A 23,307-nucleotide genomic window follows, 5' to 3' on the forward strand; every position below is an offset into this window, starting at 1 on the left:
GCATCCAGATCCAACTTAAATCTTTCCACCCCGGGACCGCCCCGCCGAAGCAAAGTGCAAACAGCTCCCACTCACAGCCTGCACTTTTCCTGCTCCTGGTTCTTTCCTGTCTGAAGCTGACTCTCTTGGTTATCTTTAAATACCACACATCATCATAAAGGCTTCATTTGAATTCCTACTTTCTCCATAAATTCCTTCCTATAACACTTGTGCCGCATCATTCTCTCTTCCGTAGACCCATCATTATCTTGCACTGCAGCTGTGGAGTTAGGCTTCTGAAGGCGGAACTTGAACTTCAACTTCGTGGTAGACCCACAGCCTGTCCCCCTGCACTACCCAGTACAGTGCCTTAGACTTCGAGGTCAAAACAGAAAACACCTGTCGTAGCTAAGGGCACATATGTTGGTCTCTCTAAACACTGACTTACAGTTAAAAAAAAAACCTTGGATATTTCTTTTATAGAGATGAGATGAAATAATGCAATGATTGTTTATAACAGGGTTCTCTAAAAAGTCTACATCTTTGGGTATTACTTTAAATCTACTTTCATACATCATAAACACTACTTGCTTTACAAGGCTATTAATAATTTAAGGAACCTATTTTTAAAAAGTCAACTTGGTCAAGGAGAGATTTTTTTTATTATCCCAAAGTCTAGTTAAATGTTTAATTAAATGTAATAAAATTTTAAAAAATAGTCGTGAAGGCTTATTTAGAAAGATAAAATAAAAACCAGTAGACCTGAAAATGGTACAGAGGGGTAGATTTTATTTATTAATGTAGTGATTAAAAACATTTAAAAAGAGGAGCAAAAAAGCAAAACTCAGAAAAAAAATATACTCAAAGCACTTATAAGGAAATGTTACAGGAACTTTGAATACCATTCCCAGACCACATGCTTCTAAAACAACAAGTATTCACAGTTCCAAATAATCTCAGCCCTTGATATTCAGATAGTCCAGAAGTGCAGATATGCCCTAAATCTCAGCTTAGGAGAAGGATTTCCAAACACTCATTTCATCATGATTTACATTCAGAGGAGGAGTTGCTGCAAAGGAAGAGCAGCCCACAGAGACCTTCTGCATCTTTAGCTGAGGCACAAAGAACAGAAAAAGACAGGAAGACACTTTCTCTCCATTTCTCCTTTCCCACACCTTTGCTTTACAGTCAGGAAAAACCCTCAACAGAAGTACCCAGATTCCCAGAAGAGGGATCTGGTGAACCAGCAAAATGCAGACAAATCAAGACTCTGTGGATCCACGAGAGGACAGTGGTTTGGTGGTCAGTGTTCACCGGTCACCCTCTGCGTCAGGAAAACAAGGCGGCACGTCTTCTTGTAACGTTCCAGCCAGGGCAGCTCCTGCCGTCCTCCAGGTGCCGCCCTCCAGGTGCCGCCCTCCAGCTGACGCTATGATGGTGCCCTGGACAAGCACAGCCCCTCCAGCGCGTCCTGGACTCACTGACAGCGCCACCCACGTGGAACCACTCGACACTGATCCTCCCATCGGAGCCTCAGTCCAGGGGCTACTCCTGCAGCAGGCTTCTTGAGATCAGTATCCGCATCACTTCATTGCTGCCTGCAAGAGCGAGAGAGGACAGAGGGGCTTAGGAGCTGCCGGGCCTGAGAGTCAGCGAAGCTCTGACTAGGGATGTAAAGGGCAACGTCGCTTTTTATCTTGAAAGATGTCAGGAAGTGAGGAAAAAATTTACTTTTAAAAAAACCTCTCCTGAGTGGCATGGACATATATACACTACCAAACGTAAAATAGATAGCTAGTGGGAAGCAGCCGCATAGCATAGGGAGATCAGCTCCGTGTTCTGTGCCCACCTAGAGGGGTGGGATAGGGAAGGGAGGGTGGGAGGGAGACGCAAGAGGGAGGAGATATGGGGATATATGTATACGTATAGCTGATTCACTTTGTTATAAAGCAGAAACTAACACACCGCTGTAAAGCAATTATACTCCAATAAAGATGTTAAAAAAAACCCCAAAAACCTAACCTCTCCTGATAGTAAAAGTGATTTTATTAGGTAAAAAACAAACAAAATAAAACAGCAGAACATACAACAGTATACGTAGTATAATTCTATTTTTAAAAAATGTATCTATGGGGGGTGAGATGAATTGGGAGATTGGGATTGACATATACACACTATGTATAAAACAGATAACTAATGAGAACCTACTGTATAGCACAGGGAACTCTACTCAATGCTCTGTGGTGACCTAAATGGGAAGGAAATCCAAAAAAGAGGGGATATATGCATATGTATAGCTGATTCACTTTGCTGTACAGCAGAAACTAACGCAACATTGTAAAACAACTATCCTCCAATAAAAATTAACTTTAAAAAATGTATCTATACAAGCGCAGAAAAAGGTCCAAAAGAAGATATTTTTGGTCTTAAATATAAAAGGAGCACAAAGTATTAGTTCTGATGTCAAAACATGAATGATCTTTTTTCTTTTTTAACTTTTCCTATATTTTGTAAGTCTTCAATAATAAATACACCAACATCATTGGTAATCAGAAAACTGAATTTTAAAAGAACAAAAACATTTTCCCTGAAAGAAGGGGGGGGGGTCAGTTGCTTGCTTCATTTTTCCACTTTTTTAAAAAATTTATTTTATTTTTTAATTTCCACTCTTTTTAATTCAAAAAGAAATATTAAACCACCATGAGGAATGACTAATTACACATCTCGAATAAAATCAAAGCTGAAATTTCCTATCTATCCAATAACAAAGTCCGGGGTGAAACAAGTGACAAAGACCAGTGTGCACATTTTCCTACAAGTGGATGATGGTATGGCCTGAAATAAGCATATCTGGCTTTTCTCAGTTATTCTAACAGGGTTGAAAGACAGAGTCAGAATGAAGGGAAGTCTCCTGCACTCACCAAGGCTGGAAAGCAACAGCTACGTACGACTGGAGTCACAGAAGGAATGAGGCGACGGGGTTTGGCCTGCGCACTAGCAACCGTGCTCATAAACACGCTTTAGGGACAAGGTTTGCAGCAGAAAGCAGGTACTGAAGCCTGTGACTTGGACACCCCATGGTGGCTCTCAATGTGGCTCCCAGACAGGCAGGAGCAACCTCACTGAAACCTCGCTAGAGATGCAGATCCCCAGGCCCACCCACGACCCATGGATTCAGAAGCTCTGCGCTCACAAACCCTCCCAGTGGTCCTGACGCTGGTCAGGTCTGAGCAGGATGCTTCAGAAGCCACAGGGAGGCCGGTGCTTCCTTCACGTTCCTTCACTCAAAGTCACTTCCACAAATCTTTGCCTCGTCTGCTGCCTTTGCTACAGTGTAACAACCTCAGCTACCTACTGGCTAAACAACAGTCATGTAATTTCAAGACGTCCAAACCAGCGTGGAGTGGAGAAGGCCCTGCAGAGCCCGACGCCAGCAGCTTACCCATCTCCTGCCCGTGGGCCTGTGATCAGCAAGAAGATGCCCGTGTGTGACAATTAATTTACTGAAAGCTCCATTAGCAACACTGACGGTCATGATCAGTGTGTAGAGGCTGGAAATCAAACTAGCTCATATCTGCCCTGGAAGTTACTGTGGAGAAGTCCTGGGATCCCTGAGGACCAAGTATTTTACAACAGTGAAGAACAGCCACTGCTGCAATTTTCAAAATGCTTTCTCTGATGTTATCTTAGTTTGCGCCGTCTCTATAAATGACAAAGGCAAAGAGCAGGAGGGGGGTGACTTGGTGACTTCCGCGGGCACAGAGCAGGGCCTCCTGGCCCCGAGGCCAGGTCAGGACGGCACAGCAGGCCCCTCCAGAGGGGGCCGGGAGCAAGGAGGGAGGAGGAAGACAGGCAGCATGGGGACAGAACCGCCTTGGCCACTTTTACCTTCGAGGATCTGATGGACCCTGGAGTCCCGCATGTACTGCTGCACCGCGCAGTCCTTCAGGTAGCCGTAGCCCCCGTGCATCTGCAGGGCCTGGTTGCAGATCTGCAGGGACACAGCGATTAGATACCTCGGATTCTGGGAAGGCTCTGGAACAGGGGGTCCTCTCTCCGCTCCAGCCCTGATCTGGCCGCCTGCCCTGAGCCAACGCGAGGAAGATGAAGGTGCCAGCCAGGCCAGAGGGGCTCCGGTTCTGTGTACACGGGGACAACGAGGGAAGTCTGCCTCCTAAGCGAGCCAGTCCCCACCCACGAGGGACTCAGAGGCCTCTGCCCTTCTCGCCTGCTGTCTGCAAGGAGAGGCTGCCCGCCCCACACCAGCTGGAGTTCCAGCAAGCGGCAGATGCAGCCTCACTGTGGAAATGGCTCTGCCCTGACATTTAAACAGTGCTGTGGTCTGACCCTTCTTCCAAAGGCAGCATCTCACCCAGCGCACAGCCAAATGGCAGAGACAAAACCTGATGTGTGGCGGCGTGGAGCAGGTGAAGAGCTGGCCGAGCGCCCATGTGGGCCTCTCCTGAGCAACTGACGCCTTACGCAGCATTCCAGGAGTGGACGGCCGGCCTGCCACATGCCGGTCACCCAGGAGAGGCAGAGAGCTGCACCACTCACCGCAAAGCATTCGTCTGTAGCGAAGAGCTTGGCCATGGAGCACAGGGCCACCGCATCCTCACGTTCCTCCTGCAGAGCCACGGCTGCATTGCGGATCATCAGCCGTGAGGCCACCAGCCTGGCCACCATATCCGCCAGTTTGAACTGCAGGTACTGCAGTGAGAGGAGAGAAGAGAACCAGACACACAGACAGGCTCAGAGAGCCACCTCTAACTGTGGGCCGCTTCTAAGGGGCCCCAGGCTCCACAAAGAACGTGCCTCGTTAAGTTCTAAGTCCACTGCACTCCCTGCACTTCAGCATCTCGCCTCCTTAGGAAGACGGAGCCCTCTGTCTGTCCCTTCCACCTGCAACCAGTAAAACGCCCACAGCTCTGCCCGGCACGCCCTGGGGCCCCACGCCCCTGCACACCTCACGGGCGGTGGGCTGGGACCCAGCGCGGGCAGGGCCAGGAAGCAGTGGACGTGGTGCCCGAGACCCCTGCCCCGGCAGCAGCAGCACAGGCCACAGCAGCGCCCCGAACCAAACAAGCCAGACACAGCAGGGCGCCTGTGACCCCAGCTCCAGCCCCGCCCCCCCGCCTGCTGTGGTGGCAGTGCCCGTGGCCCAGGCAACCCCGGATGTGGCAGAGGTGCCCGCCATCTGGTGCCCCTTGATGCGACATCAGCCACAGGCACAGCCCAGGGCACAGCAAGCACCAGCATGCCCAGCGCAGCACCTCTGGCAGCGGCTGCAGAGGCGAGAGAAACCAAAGCCCGCACTACAGCGCCATCTGCTGGAAACCAAAGGAAAGTTAGAACCAAGTAAAAAAGCTATACCCAAGAAGGTACTGGCTACTTCAAATGGGCCAGCAGAGGAACAACTCACCAAGCACCATGCAGAAGCACGGTAACACATGGGACCACAGAAAGACGACAGTTCTCCAGAAACCAGACTTAAAGTCATGGAATACTGGGACCTAACTGATGGAGAATTCAAAATAGCCCTCATGAGGAAACTCGATGAACTACGAGAAAAGTCAGATGGGCAGTTCAATGAGCTCAGGAATAAAACTAATGAACAGAAGGACTACTTTACCAAGAGACTGAAACTCTAAGAAAGAATCAAACCAAAACTCTGGAGCTGAAGAACTCAATAAATGAGATGGAAAATGCATTAGAAAGCTATGGGGATAGAGCCGACCACAAGGAAGAGAGAATTAGTGAGCTCCAAGACGGAAATCTAGAAATGATTCAGGTAGGAGAGGAGAGACAGCTAAGATTAAAAACACGAAATCCTACGAGAGCTATCCAACTCCATCAGGAAGAGCAACAGAAGGACAGTGGGCATCCCAGAAGGAAAAGACAGGGGAAGGGAGCACAGAGCTTGTTTACAGAAGTAAGAGCGGAGGGCTTCCCTGGTGACACAGTGGTTAAGAATCCGCCTGCGAATGCAGGGGACACAGGTTCGAGCCCTGGTCGGGGAAGATCCCACACGCCGCAGAGCAACTAAGCCCATGCACCACAACTACTGAGCCTGCGCTCTAGAGCCTGTGAGCCACAACTACTGAAGCCTGTGCTCCACAACAAGAGAAGCCACCGCAATGAGAAGCCCACGCACCGCAAGGAAGAGTAGCCCCCGCTCGCTGCAACTAGAGAAAGCCCGCGAGCAGCAACAAAGACCCAACGCAGCCAAAAATAAAATAAATAAATAAATAAATAAATAAGTAAAAGCTGAGAACGTCCCAAACCCGGGGAAGGAACTGGATACACAAGTCCATGAAACTAAGAGAACGCCTAATTATCTCAACTCAAAAAGATCTTCTCCAAGACACATAATACTAAAACTGTCCAAAGTCAATGACAAAGAAAGAATTTTAAAGGCAGTCAGAAAAAAAGGGCAATAACCTACAAAGGAACCCCATTAGGCTAAGAGCGGAACAGAACTACCTTACAATGCAGCTGTTCCACTTACCAAAATTCTTTGGTATTTTTCCAAAGAATATGAAAACACTAATTCAAAAAGATACATGCACCCCTATGTTCACTGCAGCACTATTTACAACAGCCAAGATATGGAAGTAACCTAAGTGCCCATCAATAGATAAATGGACAAAGAAGACAGGGTATATGTATACAATGGAATACTACTCAGCCATAAAAAAGAATGGAATCTTGCCTTTTGTGACAACATGGATGGACCTAGAGGATATTATTTTAAGTGAAATAAGTCAGACAGAGAAAGACAAATACCATATGATTTCACTCATACGAAGAGTCTAAAAAACACACAATAAATGAATGCACAAAACTAAACTCCACCACATAGATACAGAGAACAGACTGATGGTTACCAGAGAAGAAGGGGGTGGGGAGAGGGTGAAATGGGTAACGGAGATCTACTGTATGGTGATTGATGGAAATCAGACTTTCAGTGGTGAGCTCACTGTAGTGTACACAGAAGTCAAGTAATAATGTATACATGAAATATATAATGTTATAAACCAGCATTACCTCAATAAAGAAAAAAGAAAGAAAAACTGGAACACAAGCAAAAGAAAAAAGAGATAAATCATCTAATCCCATCCCCCTGAAATAATTACTTCTTACATTTTTCAGACGCATCCCTGAAAATGTTTTATTAATATTTATACAGGGACTTCCCTGGCGGTCCAGTGGTTAAGACTTCACCTTTCAATTCAGGGGGTGTGGGTTCAATCCCCAGTCAGGGAGCTAACATCCCACCTGCCTCGCTGCCAAAAAAAACCAAAACATAAAACAGAAGCAATATTGTAACAATTCAATAAAGACTTAAGAAAAAAAAATGGTCCACATCAAAAAAAAAAAATCTTAAAAAAAAAGTTTAGGGCTTCCCTGGTGGCGCAGTGGTTAAGAATCCGCCTGCCAACGCAGGGGACACGGGTTTGAGCCCTGGTCCAGGAAGATCCCACATGCTGCGGAGCAACTAACCCCATGCACCACAACTACTGAGCCTGTGCTCTAGAGCCTTCGAGCCACAACTACCGAAGCCTGCGCACCTAGAGCCCGTGCTCCACAATTAAGAGAAGCCCCCGCTCGCCGCCAAATAGAGAAAGCTGTGCACAGCAATGAAGAACAAAAGCAGCCAAAGACAGACAAATAAATTAAAAAAAATTGATACATATTCATGTATTCTGTAAACAAGCAGAAGCATACTCCTCTAAAATGTCGTGCTTTTTCTTGCCAGTCAATGTATCACGAATCTTTTCACGACTATAAGCAAAAATTATTAAACAATTATTGACAGAAATAGAGCACAAGTTCTGGCTGAAATGGGGGCAGAACCCACAAGAGACATTCAGGGCCCCACAGTTGTAGAGAATGTTCTAGAGACAAGAGCAAAAGCTGGGACAGCGGGGAAGTTACCTGGTTACTGGCCAGGGGCTCTCCAAACTGCTTCCGGACCTTGAGGTGGTCTCGGGTGAGGATGACCGAAGCATAAGCAGCGCCCAGAGAGCAGGACGCTAGGAAGGACGGTACCAACACGTCAAGTGAGCCAGGGGACCGTGCTGCCCGCCCGCCGTTCCTGCCCCCTGGGGTCCTCACCGACATTGATCCTCCCCCCGTTCAGTCCTCTCATGGCAATGAGGAAGCCCTGGCCCTCGTCCCCGATCCTGTTGGCCACGGGGACAGCACAGTCTTCAAAGATCACCGCTCGGGTCGGCTGTGAGTTCCACCCCACCTGGCAAAAATCAGGGGCTGTGTGGCTGCCCAGAAGTTGACCGCTCAGGGCAGCATCCTGTCCACCAGGCTCTCCTATCCCTGGTATTAGTCCCTCGGGAACTTCAATGAGGAAAAACAGAAAGGTCACACAAGTATCTGTCGACTCAGGTTTTTTCTCTTTCAGCTCAACATTTTAAACACATTAAGAGCATCTACTTCCTAGTGCCCGGTCCACCAGACCAACCTGTCCCCAAACATTTCTCATAGCTTCCTTCCGGATCGGGCGGAACTCTCCTCCTTTGTGGCACCTCCACGAGTCTATTCTTTTATAAAAAAACATTGACAGTATAAGGACTACTCGGAGTATGTGTCCTTTTATAAGGACAGCGCAAGGATCATAATGACCAAGAACCACCCTCGTCCTTTGAAGAGCTCAGCGTTTTTGCACGTGGTGCCGTAAAGTCCACCACGCTGGCCATCGGCTGCACAGACCCGGCGAGGTGCGGGCACTGGCGCGTGGGAGCCAATCACACACACCTTCTCCCAGCTTGGCTGCCGGTGACGTCACCCTGGCAACATCATCCCGGTGACATCACCCCGGAAGCCAGAAATCGGTCCGGGGAGAGTATTTCCACCACAGAAACTGGCAAACACTGCACATGAGGGGCTTCTTGGGTGTCTGCTTTTCCCAGGGAGCTGAGGCTCAGTGAGGCAGATCCTGAAGAGCACAAGACCAGACAAAGTCCCCGGCTCCCCGACAGCTGAGAGCCCCACGGCCCTCGTTCAGGGCTCCCTGCCGTGGGAAGAGGCGCTCCATCCACAGACTTTTATTTAAGGTTTTTCTTCCAAGAGAAGGGCTCAGTCCTTCTCTTCTGTCCGTCACCCTGTACCCTCGATTCCACTCAAACTCTTCTGCGACCTGTGCGGCTGGCCTGTTGACCACACTTCTGCTTCTCCTCTCCCTCCCCGGGAGCACTCCCCATCTCCAACCTCCGTCAAAGTCGAGCTCCGTTGGAACCTCCTGAGGCCCTTCCGGTAGCCTGAGCCAGCAGTGACCTCGTTGCCTTTCAGGCCCCCAAGTCTGAAACCTTCCCACACTGGCCTGTGTGGCCTCCCTGGAACTTACCTCCCATCCAGAACATACACACCTGGAACGGGGCAGACGGGCAGACCTTAACAACAGCCAATCATCAGAGAACCACATACAAACAGCTGCTACCTCCCAGCCCCTGACTGTGAAAGCAGCTCCCTCCTCCCCTGGGCAGAGAACCCCACTCCTCACCCCCTCCAGAGCCCCTGGGAAGCTGCAGCCAGAAAGAAGACCCTCCTCCCCGCCCCTCCGGCAGCCCCGCCCACCCAGGACCAGGGGAGCCCTGTCCCATCCATCTGTCTTTCCTTCCACAGACTGCCTTCCCACCGCCACCCCTCCTAGGGGAAAACGCATTCTTCTGTACGAAACCTTTTAACAATTAAATCCAAGATAAAGCAATTCCTCGTACCACTTTCCCATAAAGCCAATGCAAAACTGGTTGTTTAAAGCTCTCAGCTACAAAATGTGCTCAGTATGCCAAGTCAAAGCATGTGCTTGCAGGAAAGACGGCCATGGGGCTGGAGAGAAAGACCGGCTGCTCAGGCCATCACGGCAGCCAAATCAGCCATGGCGATCAGTGGGTGACCCTGCACCCAGCCTGCACAGCCCTGCCTGCCTCTCCAACTTCATCCCACACCGTTCCCTTTGCTCACGACCCCCCGGCCACAAGGAGAGGCTCTGGCTTCTTCAAACAGCTTCATCCTGTCCCCACCCTGGGCCCTCTGTCCCACTGCCGTCTCTGCCCAGAACCCTCCTCACGGCCAGCTCCCGTGACGCTGCAGACCTCATCTCAAAGGACACCTCATCTTCAGAGAGTCGTCTGTCCCTGCCCTGAGAAGCTCTCCTCCGTCCAGGTCGCAGCCTCCAGCCTGCCTTCCTCCCTTGCCCTGAGCGCTGGTTCCTGCGCCCGCCCTCCGCCCTGCAGCTAACAGGCCAATTCTACAGGGCGGGGCGTGACCGTGCGGCCCCTGCTCTGTCCCACCACTCGGTACAGTGGAACCCTGCCAGCTGCTCAATGAATGAGACGCCCTTCCAAATTCCCCACACGTTATAGGACACATTAAAGCAAGACGAATAATTAAGAAGAAAACAAGCAAAAAGAGATATGATATATATGCTTAAAAGCGAGAGAAGACAGAAAGTAAAGGGAAAGAGACGTTTTTTGTTTATGGAATTTATTTGCAGTTTTTCTCCAGGCCCTAACCTTGTCAGCTTTGGTATGCTATCAACCGATACCAGAAATATTGGTGTGTTGAAATAATCAACGCTATCTTTATAAGCACAAACACCAGAATCAGTATAACTTGGTCCTGTAAAATTACGTCAGGCTCCATGTCAGTCTGTCTTATAATCCCAAACAGACATTCCTAGGATTAAGTCTTAGAGCTACCTATCTCATTCACCACGTGTACACAGCTTACATAGCTTATAAAGGTAAGACAATGTCTCATAATCCTAGACAAGCTGTGGTGATTCTTGTACCCCCAGGAGTGAGTATAAGGCTTTGCACAGTCGGTGTCTAGCAGGTCCTGCTTTCCTGTACGAGAGAAGGGGCACTGAACCTCTTAACTCCTAGCAGCTACAAAGGATCAGGAAGGTCATGAAGGGACGAATGGGGAACTGGGGAACCGGGGAGCCAGGAGAGGAGACGTAGATTAGGGGCCATTTCATTACTGACTTCTCTCCAAAAGCCCCAACTCTAACAGTACCTGCTGGAGGTGGAGGCCAGTCACCTGGCCTGGACCACCTGACTAGATCCCACCCTCATCACCAGCGACAGTTACATAACCACAGGTCTACTGTTCATGGCCTGGCTACTTCTTAATCCTAAAAACGTCTTCTCGAAGCCTATGGAAACACTCTTCCTCTGACATTACTGAAAGACCCACAATCGCTTCCAGTGAGTTTTACTGTATTTTTATTTGGAGAAGAAAAGCGGCCCATATGCTTTTCATTCCTGAGACCTCTAGTCTTCTGTAAGCATTTCCTCCTGGGGGAACAGGAGGGCATCAAGATAAGAAGGTAGATAAGAAATACAGGCCAAAGGTGGCTGCAGGAGAGATGACGGAGGAATCCCTCCCACTGATGAACTTTCAGGCAAATGCTGCCACTTCACCAGCGGCCCAGCGCACTCTAACAACACCCTATCCCACTTGATACACTGTCGAAACCCTAACTGAAGCAACAGCCTCCAAGGCCAGGGAGCCAGTGTGGAACCCATTTCCCGAAACAGAGCAGAGGCTGGTCTAGCAGAAGCAAGAGGCTCACAGCCTGACTCTCCCAGTCCAACCGCACTCACCTTTCTCTCCTTCTTGCCAAAGCTGAGGCCAGGGGTCCCCTTCTCAACAACTATGCATGAGATGCCTTTGGGGCCTGGTCCTCCTGTTCGGCACATGACCACATAGATGTCTGCTTCGCCTCCACCACTGATGAAGGCCTGCGGGGTTGGAGAGGGGAAAACACTGCGGTCCCCCGACGATGGACAGTGAGAGATATGGTGGCACAGAGAAACTAAGGAGGGTTACAAAGAGCCTGCACCGAGGCTGTAAAAAGGACAGACACTAGTGAACGGAACTAAGCGGACTGAGACCAGAAGAGAAACAGTGACAGTGAACACGGGGAAGTCGGCCTGAGGTTCCCTCCCACACGTACCACCCCCGGGAACGTTCACTCGCGGACCTGGGGTCCAGGCTGTGGAGGCAGGAGGGGGACAGCCTCCGAGCTGCCCGGGGAGGACCGAGGACGGCATGCTTGTACCTTGGAGCCACTGAGCACGTAATGATCTCCTCGTCGCTTGGCGGAGGTCAAGAGGGAGGCGGCATCACTCCCACTGCCTACGGCAGAGACAGGAGGGAAGTGGAGAGGTGGGAGAGAGCCTGGGAAGGTAAGCGAGCCCTGGCAAGGCTCCACCTGAGAAATCTTCCCTGATGAAAAACACCTCAGAGTTTGATACTTTAAAATCCATATGGCTGAGAAGCTCTCTATACTTGTGAAAACTGCATACGGCAATCAGACCCTTTTCCATCGCCCATCACACTAGCTTGCAGGGAGCCTCCTACAAGGAGGTTCTGGTCTGCAGCCTGGAAAGACTCTGCCCTAGAGAGCTCTTAGCCTGTGACATCAGGTCACGGCCATCAGGCACTCCTGGTCAACAACGGCTACACATGCCGGGGGCTGAGAAGGCACGCCCCGTGATTTCCCATGAGCCACACCTCCTGCTGCGCCTCGTCGGCAGCACGGCAAACCCACCTGGTTCAGTGAGGCAGTAGGAAGCAAACTTCTCCATGGTACAGAGTGGAGGGCAAAACCTGTGCCTCTGTTCCTCACTTCCAAAGGTATCAATCATCCAGGCACACATGCTGACAGGTACACCAAGAAGAGACATCGACAGAGACAGAGATGGAAAAGAAAAGGAAATTTGAGGGGGGAGGGGAACGGGGAAAGAGAACAAAGGCAGCAAAGTAGAGTGAAGCAGAACAGGGTGGGAAGGGAAAAGTCACAATTGAGAAGATTCATCTTTAAAGCAAAGGCCTGGATTAACACATATTCCTGGAACACACACTACCCAGACGTACCCAGGGCCACAGCATTTCTCACCTGGATGCTGGTCATACTATTTCTAGTTAGGTTAACTGAGCTCCCTAAAAACCAAGGAGTCATATGTCCTTTCCCAAATTAGTGGAGGCTTCATCTTTGGGTTGAGGAAAAGGGAACAGGCCCCAACCACTCTACTGGAGAAGTCTGTTTGGTACCAGGTCAATCTGGAATTTGGGAGAAGGCCAGCATTCTCTCAGCAACATACAAGATGACAGATTCAAGTCCAACAGGGAGCAGCAGACCTAAGTGTGAACTTTTAACTGTCTAGTCCTTCAAGGACAGCCAACCTGAAAAGAGAAACCTCTTCCCTGTTTATATAAAATTTCCCAGTCAACCCACAAGCACACGTCACTGTGCTTCCCAATCTTGGCCACTCACTTGTGGATGCTTATATAGGCTGTGGTGCTGGTGCAGCCTGTGGCCAAGGCTTCAAAGATGACAGAGGTGTCGAGCCGTGACAGTCCAGACCCTCCTACATCTGTTCGTACGTAAATCCCCCCAAAGCCCAGCTGGGCTGCCTTCCGCATCACATCCACTGGGAACAGCTCCTGCGTACAAAGAGAGCAGGGGCATCAGTAAGTGATTCACAGACGGTCTTTTCTTTGGAGGGCACAAGGAAGGAGCAAGACGTTTGCACTCGGGAGAGAGTAGGGAGTCTCTTAACATGCCTTTTGTCATCTATATAGTGGAACCAGTTAAAATGCATTCTATAAGGACTGGTTTCTGGCATCAAAGTTTCTTCTTATTATCAATAGAATTGCCTTGGTTTAAGAGTGCCCAAATCTTTGTGCGATTAAAAAAAATGATATCTACAGGATGCGGAAGATGCTTTCCAGGAAAGGAATCACACCACTCCTGGAACTTGCATCCGCCATGAGAGCTTTAAGTGGAGAATAAATACCGAACAATCTGGATCATAAGGAGGAGATAAGGGTCGCTGCATGAGGCGTCCGTGGGGACATCCAGCACAAGGCAAACCCGCACCTTCTGGTCCCACTCTGCCATGTTTGGTGCCATCTCCCGGGCAGCAAAGTTGAAGGCCACTTTCTGGAACTCTTTCTGCTCTTCGTTTAGTCCCGTAGAAGCTGTGGGCAAGGCGGCATTTACTCAAGAACCAGGACAGGGGTCAGGGAAGTGTACTGCAAGCAAGAAGCACCGCGAAGCCCAGGCCGGCAGTGGACCTACGAGAGCATTCCCACATGGCACGCCACCTCTAGCACCCACCGTTAATCAGCGTCTTGATACAGCATCACCTGCCTCCTTCCTTCTTTACTCCCAAATAGACTGGCTGACTTCATTTACCTTGTTACTTATTCTTTCAATACTCATCTTTATCTCTTCCTCCTCATGAATCCACATGAAAGGAATCATAAACACACACTGACCCTCAAATTATGATGACCATTTTTTTCCTTCAGGATGTCCTGCATTTTCTGTATTGGAATCTGTGCGTATCTGTCTACCAGCTACAATGTATTCATTTTAAAAGATCAGTCAGGAAAAGGAAGATACGTGTACTCTGGCTTACCTTCCAAATTAAGGAAAAGATCCTGTAACAAAGCCATGCATTTGACAGTCACTGATAACAGTGATAACGAGCCTTCCAGTGCTGAAAACATGGCTAAGGCCTTCCTAAATCCGTCTTCACCTAATGGATTCAGAATGTTTAGAATATTTTCTTTCCTCACTGTTAATGCCGTGACTTTGGGTAACTCCTTCACTTCCAGGTCTAAGCTACTTAAAAGCTAAGGAAATGAACTGACTGAGCGACACTAAGAGACAGGTAGTGGAGCTTCATGAGGACAAGTTTCTCTAGAACCTTAAACATTTTGTAAAAGACTATACTATTCCAGTATTTCATCAGAGGTGATACTCTTTAAGAGAAAGATATCTGCATCAGCCTACGTGAAATAGTGACCACTCAATTCACAGTGTCATTACTTTACAACTTTTCTTTAAATAGCCAGTTCCCCGAATGACACGAACACTATTTATTTGCTATGTTTTTTTTCAAACACTGTGCAGAATGAGATAGGACTCAACTGTAAAGCAGAGCGACAGGCCACCTTGCTGGTCATGTGGTGACCAGCAAGGTGATAAGACTTTCAGCTAGAGACAGGCCAGAAGCTAAAAGGGAAGAACCTAAGCAAAGCTCCTGTGAAAAACCACAACCTTTTGGGAACCGTGTAGAGAATCTAGAAAAGAAAGGACCATGAATCTGGGAGCCACCATGCAGAAGGGTCAGCAACCTGCACAGGGTGACAGACTTAACGCTGCTCCCGTTATCTTTCTTTTGTTTTCTTAGGACTGCCATTTGGAAAGGACCGCCTGCCTCACATGTCCCAGGAAGAGATAACAGAGTGTCTGCTGCAGCTGGAGGCACAGTGGTGGCTGAGAAAGCATCAGGGGAAGAGGAAGTGCTGGGCTCTGCACCGCTTTCTAAGGTTTCAGCCTTTTGGTCCTGCGGTGATGCTAAAGAGCACCAGAGGTGTGGAGGCACGCCCGGCCACGACGTCCTCCAGTGCCCGCCTGTCCTGCACAGCCCTTCCCACAGAGGACAGGGGCCGGCGGCAGCATGTGTCTCTGGGTAGACCTGGGCCTCAGGAGTGGCTGCTGTGTGAAGCAGTACAAAGCTGTCTGTCTGTAGCAGGACCCTCACCAAAATGGGAAACTCAGAAGTGAAGAGTTGTGAGGGTTAAAGATGACGCGACCTTGAGAACTCCAAAGCAGAAAACTACGTTGGGTGTTGCTCTCGGAAATGTGTTAGGGATAAACAATTCATGGTTCCTTGCCTGGGAGTTGGGTCATTTTCCATTCACAAAAGAATACTGACTGACTGTCTACCATGGAGCAGTGCTGGGGTGTCAAAGATGAAAATGGTCCATTCACCCAAAGGGTGACATAAGTGGTGAGAAAGCAAACATCTGACTGTACACGGGCTACAAAACTTCCGTCCCAGCAAGAACTCAATACGTGTCTACAGATATTATTATTAGTATTTGACAGAGTAAAACAAGTAGTTCAGGGTATATAAGGGTCTAAGAAGTAGATCTGAATTGCATACAAAGTAAATAAGAGGGAATGGGTGTACACAGATCACATGTACAGGCACACCTTGTTTCATTGCCCTTCATTTCTCTCTGCAGAATTTGTGTTTTTTACAAACTGAAGGTCTATAGCAACCCTGTGTTGTCAAATGATGGTTAGCCTTTTTTAGCAATGAAGTATTTTTAAATTAAGGTATGGACATTGTTTTCTTAGACCCAATGCTACTGCACACTTAATAGACTACAGTGCAGTGTAAACATAACTTCTACAAGTACCAGGAAAACAACAAAGTCGTTACTGCAGTATCTGCTTCATTACAGTGGTATGGAACCAAACCTGCAGTATCTCTAAGTTGTATAAATACAACATAATTACATATTTATTTAAGATAGATAATAATCAATTCTAGATAATGGAATGCTAACAAAAGGAGAACACTGCTTGGAGAAAAAAAGTGGAAAAGGCAAGTTAAAAGTAAATTATACACAAGAAAGCATGGTTACTAAGTAAAAATACCTAAGTTATCAGAAAACATGCACTGAACAACAAAACAAGACGAAAACCAGGAACTTCCCTGGTGGTGCAGTGGTTAAGAATCCACCTGCCAATGCAGGGGACACGGGTTCAAGCCTTGGTCCGGGAAGATCCCACATGCCGCAGAGCAACTAAGCCTGTGCGCTACAACTACTGAGCCTGGGGCCACGGGGCTCTAGAGCCCGCGAGCCACAACTACTGAGCCCGTGAGCCACACTACTGAGACCGCTGTGCCACAACTACTGAAGCCCGCGTGCCTAGAGCCCCGTGCTCCACAACGAGAAGTCACCGCAATGAGAAGCCTGCGCACCGCAACGAAGAGTAGCCCTGCTCGCTGCAACTAAAGAAAGCCCGCGTGCAACAACGAAGACCCAATGCAGCCAAAAATAAATAAATAAATAAATTTATTTTTAAAAAAAAAAGAATCTTTGAATGCATCCAAAGGCCAAACCTAGCCAGAGACTCAACAGTTACGAGAATTGTGGTGCTCAAGGAATGCTTGGGAAGCTGCAGCAAATCACGAGGGAGCACTGGACAAGGAACCAGGCGTTCAAGATCTGGGTCTGCAACTATTAATTATACAATTTTCAGGAAGTCAGGCCTCCAGACTCCTCCCTCAGCCTCAGGTGCCCCGTTGTAAAACCAGGGGGCTGCACTAGACACTGAGCAAGTTTCCTCATCTGTAAAATGATATATCAGATATAATGAAAATCATAACGCTCTTAAAAATTACTTTTCACATTAAAATATGCCATGAATCAATGAGAAACATTTGTTGATCCCTTCCATTAACTTGATACTCTAATATGTAGAATGATACACCGAAAGGACAGTTTCCTTTCATTTTACTGATTAAAAAGCACCTTCAACACTGGTTGAAGTTACACCACTAGCCGCCAGAAATACTTATGTTTAACCAATTTGTTGCCAATCAACAAAGGTGACCTTGCTTACCGAATTCTAAGTGCTAGGATAGGGTGGCACCCTGTGAAGGTGTTTTAGGACATTGAGAAGAAAACTGTCCTATACCTTGGCGTCCTTTACAGCTCTGGATGTGGAGCTAAGGCCCTCAGAAGCTACTCTGCTGTTTTCAAAAGTGTCATTTATTAAAAATTAAAAAAAAGAAAGACTTCAAAAGAAAAAAGTGGTTAGGCGCCCGACAACGTCACAAAGTATCTGGTTACCCCCTAGGCGGCCTAGGTCCCCCCCACTCCGTTACTGGCATCGAAATCATTTGCCTGGTGCCAGGAGACATTCAGATCTGTAAGCTCTGGTAGTTTCCCATTTGCAACAGGTTATTTTTCTGCAGAAATTTCAACAGTTGAAGTGTTTTGTAGTTATAGGTGTTGTTCTATAATTTATATATGGGAGCAAACCTTGTATCACCGGAGATTTTGTTCACCAATCACAACCAGCCCCGGGCTTTTCACATTCTTACTGCCTTTAGAACCGAAGGTTGTGATTTAAAAAAACAAAGTCACAAGCTTCCGCGGCGGAGCCCGTCGTTATCCGAAAGCAGATGGGTAACGACGTAGCTCCGAATTGTGAGAGGAAAGGTCGCAGGGGCGGCCTCGCGAAACGTACCGACAGGTTCATAACACAAAGCACGGTAAGGGCGGTCTGTACAAGGACGGACCAGCATCGGCCACCGGGACCGGGCTGAGCCGCCGAGGGTCGCCCGCCCCCGGGGCCGCGCCACGTCTAAGCCAGGGAGACCACTAGGCCCGGGGCGCCCGGACAGGCCGACGCTGTGAATGAGGGCGGTCGGGCCGGCCAGGTGGACGGACCCCTACCCCCGGGCGAGCCTTACGGTCGATGCAGGAGACCACGCCCCGCCGACCGCTTTCGGCGGGGGCCTGGAGCCCGCCGCGCAAGCCGCGCAGCCGCGCCCCGACACGCCAGCAAGGGCTCCACAGCATAGCCGCCGCCTGCTCCACTCCTTTCTGCTGGGGCCGAGGTCTGAGCGCCGGTGACCCCGACCGGCCGGCCACAAGGGCCGCGCCGCACCGCACGCTGGGAGCTGTAGTGCGCGCCGTGGCCCCGCGTGCGGACTCGGGGCGCCTGCGCGAGGAGCCGGGACTACAACTCCCAGAGGCCCCCGGGGCGCGCGCCAAGACTAGAAAGCGCCGCGGGGACGCTGTGCAGCGCCCTGCGACGCGCGGGGAGGTGGGCTGGGTTAGCGCTTCGAAGGCATGCGGACCCGCGCGGGTAGCGGTGATTGAGAGAGAAGACCATCGGGGGCGCTCAGCGGCGGTCTGTGTTAGGCGGACATAAGGGCGTGGGTAACGCGGGAAGATTCCGCGGGCTCCCTGGGCGACGGCGGAACCCTCGCTCCTCGGCGCGCGGGGACGCCATGCCGCGAGCCCGGAAGAGGCCGGCGGGGGCCGCGAGGCCAGGTGAGCCGCCCCCGGCTGCTCAGCGCCGCTCACCTTCCGCCCCTGCGCGTGGGAAAAGGCCTGAGTGGGTCGTTTTGAGGTCCGGTGTCCCGAGCCGCCCACCAGGCTTATGCCCAGGGCCCCTCTGCTGCTTGCTCGTCCGAGCGGTAGCTGTTTGGAAAGCACGAAAAGTAGCTGGGATACGGGCTGGCAGGCACTGAGGCCGGTCGCTTACAGTTCCCGGTCCCCGGGGAGCCAGACGAGGAAAGGAAAGGGTCACTGGGGCTGTGAGAGCAGGGAGGGGTTGGGGGGACGCCTTGAGAGGGAGGGGATTTGAGTCTAGCCGTAAAGAATGGGTAGGAACGCGGGATATCCCCGTTGTGTTCACAAGGATGAATGGCATTCTAAATGGAAGAGGAGCAGCAGCAAAGCAATGAACGACAGAGAAAGTGCTTCTTCGAGACTGGGAAGGGTTCCGAGTTGCCCACAACACATTGTTAGTTAACAGCACACACGGTATTTACAGTGTGCCGATCAACTCCAGGGGGACCACCAGGACCCTAGGAAGGTTCCACGTGTTAGACGTCCATCTAACGTGGCATACGTAGGAGCTTGGACTTGGTTCAGAGGCTGCGTAGGATGGTCGTTAAGTGGATTCAGATAGACCAGCGTGGCAGGCCCTGATGTATGATCTGGGACACATCTTACAGATGGACAGAACACCTCATAAATTGTGTAGACTGAGTTACAGCGAGGGTGGTAACACATAGGGCGTAGGGTAAGAATTTAACAGCTATTAGGTACTGGGCACCCACTCTGCTCCAGGCACATTTCCCTCACTCTGTAGGATAAAGTCCCGTCTTGACCATGTCTGCAGAGTCCAAAGTGGCTGTTTTATCCAGCTTTTCTTGGCACCTTCAAGGAGTAGAAAGGAGGCAGGCCACAGAGCATACTGAGCAAGAAGGAAGAAGTTGAAGTGACATAATAGCTAAGATTATTGAGCATTTATGGTAATGCCAGACACTGCCTCAGCCCATTATTTGTATTATCTTATTTAGTCATCAAAGCAAGTCTGTGGAGTAGGTGCCTGGTTTCCTCGTTGGAGAGAACAGCCCCAGCAAAGGCAGAGGAGAGGGTGAGGAAAAGAAAACATTCACTGACTACTTAATAGATGCCATGGGAGGTATCCTTATCTCACTGAATGGGTGACCCAGAAGATGTCCCGTAAGGTAGGCGTTCTGGTCCCATTTCTATAGATGACGAGCAAGGTCAACAATGAAGGTGCCACTGTTAGTAACTGACAGCTCCGGAATTTGAGTCCAGCTCGGACTCCAAAGCATGTGCTTTTCCTGCAACAGAACTTTCTCTCTCAACAAGCAAGAAAGTTCTTTTTTTCTTCTCCTATTGCAGACAAGAAGGGGCCAGAAGGAAAACGTACCAAAACTGAGAACCCAGGGGAGGCATCAGCTAAGGTGGAGAACTCCAGCCTCCAGGAGACTTCAGCCTCTAAAGACTGTGGGAAGAATCTAAGCCGCTACTGGCTGATGAAGTCAGAGCCAGAAAGCCGACTGGAGAAAGGTGTAGATGTGAAGGTGAGGTCCCGCACCTGTCTCCAAAGTGCATGGGGGACACCACAGGGTCCCATCACCCACTTCTTACCTTCGAAGGGTAGGGAAAATGTGATAAAGAACAGAATCAGTAGGATTTATTGCCATCCACTATCTGTTTTGTGAATCTTCTACTTAGGGCAGGGGTTGGCAAACATTTTCTCTAAAGGGCCAGGTGGTGCTGTTGCAGCTCTGCTGGCATCACAAGAAAGTGGCCATAGACATAGTGTGGCTGAGTTCCAATAAAACTGTCAGCAAAATCAGGCATGGGCTAGATTTGGCCTGAAGGCTATAGTTTTCCAACCCCTGATCTAGGCAACATTCAGTCTTAGGTTGCCTTTCTCTTGCCACCTGCCATGCTCCTAGGTATCCCCCTGCCAACAGCTGGTACACAGGAGGCGAATGTAAATCAAATTTCATAGTAGCCTGGAGAAAATAAAATTAGAGATACTATAGAAGGGATATATAATATTTTAATAAATGAAATACAGATAATCAGCAATTACCAGATTAATTATCCACTCATCTTATCCTCTTAATTAGCAAGGCTAACAAGGTAACACAAAGCTAACTTCTACTTATGCAGTATGAGTGGCTCTGTTAAGAGCTTCCCAGTAAGCTCATATGCCACTCCAGCTGGCAACACCCTATAGGGGAAGGAACTTGTCTGCTTCCATATATTCTTACCAATTGGCCCAGGATTGTTTACTGAATGACCTTATTTCTTGCCTAGTTCAGCATTGAGGATCTCAAAGCAGAGCCCAAGCAGACAGCATGCTGGGATGGTGTTCGCAACTACCAGGTAAGCGGGTTAGACAGGACCTCGAGACCCAGCGGGGGTAAAAGCCTGCTTCATTCTGACTTAATCAGTAGTGAAATCTCTTGGCCAAGGTTGTTTTTTCCCAGAACCCAAACCTGAAAATATATTAACAAATGCCTTGATTTCTTTGACTGCATGCAGTTTTCAAATGGCCTGTGTTCCAGCCAGTGTCCTGATACAACTCTGGGTAAAAGGCAAGAATTGAATTGAACTGCGGGGTCGGGGAGGAAGCTGCAAAAAACAAAATCTCATCTAATAAAAGCAGACTTGATTTCCGGGGGCTAGTGTTTTCTAGCTGGTGGGAGGATAGTTCTTGTTTCTTCTCTGCTGGAACAGGCCCGGAACTTCCTGAGAGCCATGAAGCTGGAGGAAGAAGCCTTCTTCTACCACAGCAACTGCAGAGAGCCAGGCATTGCGGGGCTTATGAAGGTCAGTTGTACAGGCTTAGGTCTGAGTCCATCTCCCTTCATGCAGGTTAGGGAGACAGCGTAGGTAGGTAACCCTCCTCCCCATCCCTGCCGTCTCAGGGACATGTGACAAGACTGCAGCAAGGCAGGCCTTCATTTCAGGCCCCGCTGGCACAGACCTCTCCATTTCTGCACCTTGGTCTTTCACTCAAAAACAGGCCTGATGGTAGCTCTTCCAGGCCAGGAGTTACCAGGATAGAATTAACTGCAGGTGGAGAAACAGTGGCACCAATAATAACCTTTAATGTTTGGTTTTAGAACATACTTTTAAGATTTTTGTCAAAATAGGGTTGATTTCCTCTGCTTGCCTTAGACTGTGTATTACTTCCAGATATTTGAGCCCTCAGTGGCTCAACAGCGAGACAGATGGGGTAAGAATACGTAGGGTAGGGGAATGACAGTTGGACTTGGACTAAAGCCTGGCCATGGAGCTGACTAGACAGACAAATGATTGGAGACTTGGCTTTAATTTCAGATCGTGAAGGAGGCATACCCAGACCACACACAGTTTGAGAAAAACAATCCCCATTATGATCCATCCAGCAAAGAAGACAACCCCAAATGGTCCATGGTAAAGATACTACTATTCTTCCTATTTCACAGAAGAGAAAGGATGGACAGAGAGGGAGGAAGGAGGTCTGGGGTATCTTTAGATCAGGGCACAGAGCCCCGCTCAGTCCGATGAGGTTACCCTGCCTTTGGAGAGAAGGACAAACGCTGGCAGCCAGGCCCATAGGACCTCCTGCAAGCAGCTAAAACACAGCAGGCAGAGTCCAGCTGGACATGCCTTTCTGTCCCATACGCTGTTGCCATGTAGGTGGACGTACAGTTTGTTCGGATGATGAAGCGTTTCATCCCACTGGCTGAGCTCAAAACCCACCACCAAGCGCACAAAGCTGCTGGCGGTCCCTTAAAAAACATGGCTCTCTTCACCCGCCAGAGACTCTCAGTCCAGCCCCTGACCCAAGGTAAGAACGGCCCTTGCCTTTTGATCACATGCCAGAGTGACCGTGAATTCACATGTACTAGCTGGTGAACCCTGAGCACGGTGGTTAAGGTCTGAGTCTGTCTCCCCGCCTGTAACTCCCACAAGGGAGGAGCCCCCACGAGGGAGGAGCCCCCCCGAGCTGCCCAGGGCAGCCGTGCTGGGCACCTGTCGAAACGCCCCCGAGGGTTCCAAGTGAACGACTCCCTGCCTTGCGACTTGAGAAACGCCTGCCACGACTGCCCTGTTCAGGAGGAGACACAGATCTAATTCTTCCTCTTCTTCTTGCCCTTTTCGGCAGAGGAGTTTGATTTTATTTTGAGCCTGGAGGAAAAGGAACCGAGTTAATGGAGACACGGCTGCTGAAGTGGGCAGGATGTTGCCCCAAAGTCAGGCTTCCACAAGACAAGAGAAGGCGTGAGGAACATGCTGGTTGTGTTTACCTGGCGTTGTGTGTAGACGTCGGGTTTGGGTCCTTTTTAATAAAACATGAATGTCTGAGTTGGCGGCGTTTCTTTTAAATCAGCATTGGGGGTAGAATACTCCACTGTACGTTTTTACATCCCCTCG

At 49.4% G+C, this 23,307-nt stretch overlaps 2 protein-coding genes across 3 annotated transcripts; one reads left to right on the top strand and one right to left on the bottom strand.

Moving 5' to 3' along the window:
* Positions 1-754: 754 nt before the first annotated feature.
* Positions 755-18,402, bottom strand: ACAD8 (acyl-CoA dehydrogenase family member 8; the record flags this gene model as incomplete). Its single annotated transcript, XM_079708622.1, has 11 exons — positions 755-1,577; positions 3,868-3,970; positions 4,537-4,689; positions 7,918-8,015; positions 8,098-8,233; positions 11,604-11,741; positions 12,062-12,138; positions 12,554-12,663; positions 13,280-13,449; positions 13,886-13,986; positions 18,294-18,402. 11 exons carry the CDS (start codon positions 18,400-18,402, stop codon positions 1,525-1,527), a joined length of 1,248 nt encoding a protein of 415 aa, XP_079564748.1. The 3' UTR covers positions 755-1,524.
* A 255-nt stretch (positions 18,403-18,657) lies between these two features.
* On the top strand, positions 18,658-23,238 carry THYN1 (thymocyte nuclear protein 1). Of its 2 annotated transcripts, XM_079708203.1 has the most exons (7): positions 18,658-18,879; positions 20,269-20,450; positions 21,199-21,267; positions 21,622-21,714; positions 22,228-22,323; positions 22,570-22,720; positions 23,039-23,238. In XM_079708203.1, the coding sequence occupies exons 1-7, from the start codon at positions 18,837-18,839 to the stop codon at positions 23,083-23,085; spliced, it is 681 nt and encodes a 226-aa protein (XP_079564329.1). In that variant the 5' UTR covers positions 18,658-18,836; the 3' UTR covers positions 23,086-23,238. The 2 variants fall into 2 exon arrangements, with proteins under 2 accessions (XP_079564329.1, XP_079564330.1); XM_079708204.1 differs by lacking the exon at positions 22,570-22,720.
* Positions 23,239-23,307: the final 69 nt, after the last annotated feature.

Source organism: Hyperoodon ampullatus, assembly GCF_949752795.1.
Source record: "Hyperoodon ampullatus genome assembly, chromosome: 7".
NCBI lineage: Eukaryota > Metazoa > Chordata > Mammalia > Artiodactyla > Ziphiidae > Hyperoodon > Hyperoodon ampullatus.

Bases quoted from the DNA above. Each gene is read 5' to 3' on its own strand.
- THYN1 (XM_079708203.1), top strand. From the start codon at position 18,837: ATGCCGCGAGCCCGGAAGAGGCCGGCGGGGGCCGCGAGGCCAG. The intron at 20,451-21,198 runs GTGAGGTCCCGC...TTTCTTGCCTAG, and splicing joins AGAAAGGTGTAGATGTGAAG to TTCAGCATTGAGGATCTCAA. The intron at 22,721-23,038 runs GTAAGAACGGCC...CCTTTTCGGCAG, and splicing joins AGTCCAGCCCCTGACCCAAG to AGGAGTTTGATTTTATTTTG.